Consider the following 5,795-nt stretch of genomic DNA (forward strand, 5'->3'; position numbering starts at 1 on the left):
ACAATATAAAAAGTACGCTCAATTATATGCGTTTAAGGGAATTGCAAATTTCAATGTATATTAACATTTATAAAACAAGTCACATTAAAACCCAAACAACATTCATTTTACCAGATTCACAATTATCGATTGCACTATACGCAATTCCCCATTGCAAAAACAAAATATATTGAATATGTAACAAAATGCTGACATAGGCGGAGTTTCGACGATTGACATTGATCAATTAATTTATGGGTGTTGAATTGACTATAAAATAAACATGAATCACTCCAGAAGTGTATAGAGATTTTGCCAATCCAACTGTCTACAAAACAACTATACCACAATGTTAATGCTGAGGCTTGGTGTCATCTTGGTATTAGGTATGTATGCATATTCTTTTCAACAATCTCTTTTTTTATATAACTATATGCTGTATTGCAGTAGTTCTTACATATCTCAAAGTGATTTGTGGCTTCAAATTGCTAAACTATGGTTTGTAATATTCTTTAGTACGGTAGGTAACTTCGTGCACAAAAACTTAAATTAGAGACAACAATAGTTTACCTATGTTCAAACTTTGTTTATTTATACAATACATAAACCCAAAACAAAACCCATAGAGAATCGCAAAGATTCTTATATACTTTTGAATATGCCAATCTTAGTAATATAGAGGACTAATATCATTTTGACACTCCACTATCTTGTCAATCATTATGTATACGCTGGTTATTAACCATATGATTGCAAAGAACTTGAAAAACCCAATGTTCCTTTGAGTAAGTGGCATTTACCGATCATGTGTTTATAAATTTGAACGCCTGATAAGTTGCTCATATTTATTTGAGTGTTTTCTCAGAGACAAATGTTGCTTAAATGTCCTTGGAAAAAGATGTGATAACATTGGGGAAATTATAAGACCTCTTATAACTTTGGGTAAAACATCATATTGCATGATTTGTTCTTTCGTGCTGCTAATTAGAAGCGACATCAGATTTGTGTAAGACAATACCGTAATGGAGTGAGAAAGTACATCAAGTAGTTCTGTAACATACATGATTAAATGCAGTAGGACAGTTATTTTCTTTTTGTAGCTCTAAGTGAGTTCATTGAATATTTATAAAAAAAACCTGAAAACTAGATATGTTTGTATATGGTAGAGTGAATTTGTAAAATCAGGGATTTTGTAAAATCCCTGGATTAATTAGTGATTTTGTAAAATCACTAACAGTTTCAGCAATTTTTCAAAATCCATGAAATTGTTAGGGATTTTATAAAATCACTGAAAATAGTGATAGGGATTTTGTAAAATCCTCGATTACAAGTTTAAACTTGATTTTAGAAATGTGTTTTTCTTAATATAAAAGTAGACTTATGATTTTGAAATATATTTTTTTAAATAACCATTACTAGTCAAAACTATTGTACAGTGATTATTAATAAAAGGTATATGAACTGATATTAAAGATTACAATTTACTTATTTTTGCATTTCGACAGGCACACCTATTTTGTCCACCTCTATTCTTTCCAGAACATCCACATTTTAATAAGCCGTGTTCATCACAAATGGAAGACAGTTTAATTGCATATAGAAAAGATATGAAATTAGCAATAGATACAGCTGACGTACTCAAAAACAGGAAATCGGTGGGTTCAAACTGGTTTCTAGTGTATAAACCTAGCAAAATGGTTCATGTTTGTTATCAAGACGGTAATCTTTCTCTGACTCTCCATGGGCAATTGCCATTATATCTCTTGGATCACCTTTTTCACAATCAACAACTGGAATAGGAATGATATTACATCAAATGTCTACTTCTTCTAACAAATATAAGACCGACTTAACATACGATTCGCTTGTTTGACCATTGATTGAGATTCATGATTTTTCCGGTTCCATATGTTACATTTCAAATTTCCCTCAATTATTGGAATTAACTTGTGTGTGTATGCTTGCTTTTGATTTAACGACATCTGTGCCTGAGCTACAGTACATGTATATCAGTTGCTTAGTGAAAACTTCTTACTTAGTAATAATATAAAAGGCTAAATTAACCTCAAAATTATTGAGTGTAACTGCTGTAGGGTTGTTTTTTAAAGAATTTTTAAATAAACAATTTAACCAGGGAATCTTAAAAAAGATCTTAATTATTTCAAAATCAGGGATTTTATAAAATCACTGATCAGTTCAGTGATTATACAAAATCCCTGATTTTACAAATTCACTGTAACATATATACTTTACACATTGTGCAATTTTGTTTGCTGAATACTGTTTGATCATCGCTTAACTGTTGTATAATTTAGTAAATACAATACTGTTTTATCATATATGTAAATCCGTTGACTACACATATTCTGTAATATATTAAGTTAAATTAAATTCTTTTTTTTTTTAATTTTTTATTCAAGACGTTAAATAGCAAATGCACTGTCTTGCTAAGCAAAGAAAAATGTGTATTGAATATTCATGATAAAAATCAAAACTCCCTTTTGATTTCAAAAATTTGTTTGTTTGTCGTTAAATGGTTCAAACTATTACAAATTGTGATGTTTTCTTATTGTAAATCCAGGTTTGTTAAGTTCCCTTTTAGACAATTTGTAAACGAATATTTGTTCCTGCTAACTAAAGTTACTCTGGAACCTTGTTATAAACGATGGTATTATATCTGTTCCTGTTGGAACACATGCTCTATACTCTTTATTCCATCAGGAACAAATATTGTAATATATTTTCCAGTGGGATCAATATCATAAAGGAACTTCATTTTATTATGCATTCAGTATGTTGTCGTTGTACAGGGTAATAACAGCTGCTGAACAGTCAGAACATAGATCCTAATTGACTGCTATTGGATTCTCTGAACATAACTAAATTTACCGTTATTGAAACCACTAAAAACTAACTGAAACAACCTGATTTATTAACATATTGTCCAGTCTATGAAGATCAAATTGTACCGTTTCAGTAAAACATTGGTTTACTACTAACACTACAAACTGCTCAGAGTCTGAAAAGACCATATTTTGTGGTCGATCACATATTTTACTTGACAAGACTCGATATTATCTGGACAATACTTAACTGTACTTAACTGTACTCGACTTTGGTCTCGACTTAATAAGTCTGATTGAGTTAGTTTAAACATATTTTCTTGTTCAAACTGACCAATGGATCAGACACAAGTTTTACAACTTAGTAACGTCGTCTCCAAATCAACAAGAAATATACACATTAATTAATGAACACATCAAATATTTCATACTTACAAATGATTTAAGCATACAGACATGAAAACAAAAGGAAACTTGTTGAAACGAATCAATGGATTTTTATCGAGTGCATCGTCTAATTGAGTAATTAAAAATCTTGGTATAGTCTGAATATTGTTTCGACAAATGCTCGACCAGTCTTGGTTGTTTGGTTCATTGCTGTCAAATTTAAAGATTTAATTTGTAGGTATCTATCTGATTTTGGTCCAAACTGAAAATTTTAGTTTTTTTTTAACTTAAATTTGATGGCAAATAACAAAATGACCACATAACCAGGCATTTTGTAAGATCAATATAAAATTAAGATAGCTCTTGAGTTTTTATGAAAATCCAAGTTGAAAAAGTTATAGAAATAATTAAAGGTGACTATCTGAATTTAGTGTGAACTGAAAATTCTAGCTTTTTTACCTATTAATTAAATCCTTATATTTGACAGCAATAAATCCAACTACCAAAGAACCTGGCATTCTGTAAGATCAATACATAACTGAGGTAGCTGTATAGTTTTATGAAAATCCAAGTTGATTTGGAAAATTTATAAAAAGATTTAAAGGTGACTATCTGAATTTAATCAGAACTGAAAATTCTAGTTGTTGTAAGAACAACATTTAATTGAGACAGCTGCAAAATTTGATGAAAATCCAAGCTGATTTGAAAAAAAAGTTATAAAAATGTTTAAAGGGAATAGCTTCTAGATATAAACAAAATAATATATTTGATTTTTTTTTTTGTTCTATCATTAACGAAAGTGAAAGAGTGAAATAATTATTTGCTTTTAGCAGACAGTTTGCTTCAATTTTGTAAATATAAGCTAAGAAACATCGCTGATGAATTGAATAATTCGACCTCATTGAATCCGTATTCATGTGACCTTCAGTGTAACCCCTAAGCTAGAGATGGGTAACGCATGAATTATGCGTATTCAGTAATTAAAAAGACAGAATGTAAACAAGGGTGAATAATTTGAATGACTGATTCGATCGACATAAACTCATCTTTATACAGGTAAAAACGATGATTAACATATATTTTTAACCTATAATATGAAATCAAACAGACCTAGAAAATCAAATTGCACGCGTTCGCTATCTATTTATATTGGGTTATATGACCGTCGGCATTCTTCGTAGGTCACCTCGATGATTAATTAGATGTCGTCTATGCTAAAATACACACACAATTACTGGTCAAGCACAAAAGATGGTCTTTTCAGACTCTAAGCAGTTTGTAGTGCTAGTGAACAACATAACGATACAAATAAACAAATAACATTTGGAGGGTAACATATATATTAGTATCTTTTGGTTTTGCTTTTTTTTTAATAGTTAAGTTTAATTGAATGTGTTTCAAAATCTTCATATGTGTTTGATTTGCAGGCATATGCTTGGAAGGTCTTCAAATCGAAGTACGCGATGGTATAGCTAAACGAAAAGAAAATCAAAGAAAAGTCAGATCAGCTGATAAACGTCCTTGTCCAGCTGGAATGCGTGATGACGGTACAAGTTGTTGGAAAGATTCATATGGAAGAGGAGCAGGTCGTGTCCCGGATAAAGAAAAGTGTCCCCCTAACACACGTGACGATGGGTTAAGCTGTTGGATACATATGTATGGGAGAGGTGCCGGTCGATTGCCAGATAAAACACCATGTCCATCTGGAATGCGAGATGACGGTACTAGTTGTTGGAGTGATGCCCATATATATGGAAAGGGATGCTGTTGCACATTATGGGGATGTTGTAACAAGTGTAAGAGTGGTTACCATGACGATGGATGCACCTGCAGAAAAACAAATATAGGCATAAAGTTGACACTCTTCCAAAGACAAAGGTGTAAATCGAACGAAGAGATGACTGGACGTCTTTGTTATCCAAAATGCAAAGATGGATACCATAGAAGTGGATGCTGTACATGTGTAGCAAATGGCGGGACTGGTATAGTGAAAACTCTAGCACAAAGGCAAAAGTGTCGTAATGTCGAAGACAAAAACGGCGCATTGTGTTACCCAAAATGTAAAGCTGGTTATAAGCCTGTAGGATGCTGTATTTGCGAACCAAATGGCGGACCTGGTATAAAGGTCACATTACCTGAGCGACAAAGTTAATGCAACAATAATGAAATCAAACAGCAAGCCACTTGTTGGGAAAAATGTAAAAGTGGTTACAATGATAATAATTATGAACGCATCTGTAAGAAAATTTAGAGAGAACTAATGACCTAATTGTGTTATCAATAATTAGAAAATGAATATTATAATGATTTCTTTCTCTAACTGTTTGTGACGTCTTTAGACTAAATCCATTGAATGTTGGTTGATTGAGATTTTCGTCCAAGATAAATGAATTTTCCTATTAGTTGTCATTTGCTTTGAACTAGCCAGCTCAAAATAACTGCGAGTAAACTAAGTCTTGTATTTAGTGTTTTTTTGGGCTTTGTATCGATATGACAATTTAAGCCCTTTTCAAATGATTTCTACAGTTTGTTCTGAGTGTGTTGTTAAATCAGGGGTTGATAGGTTGCCTGCAAATCTGTTTAACC

General features: G+C 31.7%; 1 protein-coding gene across 1 annotated transcript; it reads left to right on the forward strand.

Annotated features, from left to right (window-relative positions):
* Positions 1-272: 272 nt before the first annotated feature.
* LOC127721445 (cubilin homolog) lies at positions 273-5,459 on the forward strand. The gene is made up of 2 exons (XM_052228178.1): positions 273-365; positions 4,637-5,459. The coding sequence occupies exons 1-2, from the start codon at positions 329-331 to the stop codon at positions 5,359-5,361; spliced, it is 762 nt and encodes a 253-aa protein (XP_052084138.1). The 5' UTR covers positions 273-328; the 3' UTR covers positions 5,362-5,459.
* The last annotated feature ends 336 nt before the right edge of the window (positions 5,460-5,795 follow it).

The sequence above is a fragment of the Mytilus californianus genome, unplaced genomic scaffold (genome assembly GCF_021869535.1).
Source record: "Mytilus californianus isolate M0D057914Y unplaced genomic scaffold, xbMytCali1.0.p SCAF_12, whole genome shotgun sequence".
In the NCBI taxonomy this organism is placed as follows: domain Eukaryota; kingdom Metazoa; phylum Mollusca; class Bivalvia; order Mytilida; family Mytilidae; genus Mytilus; species Mytilus californianus.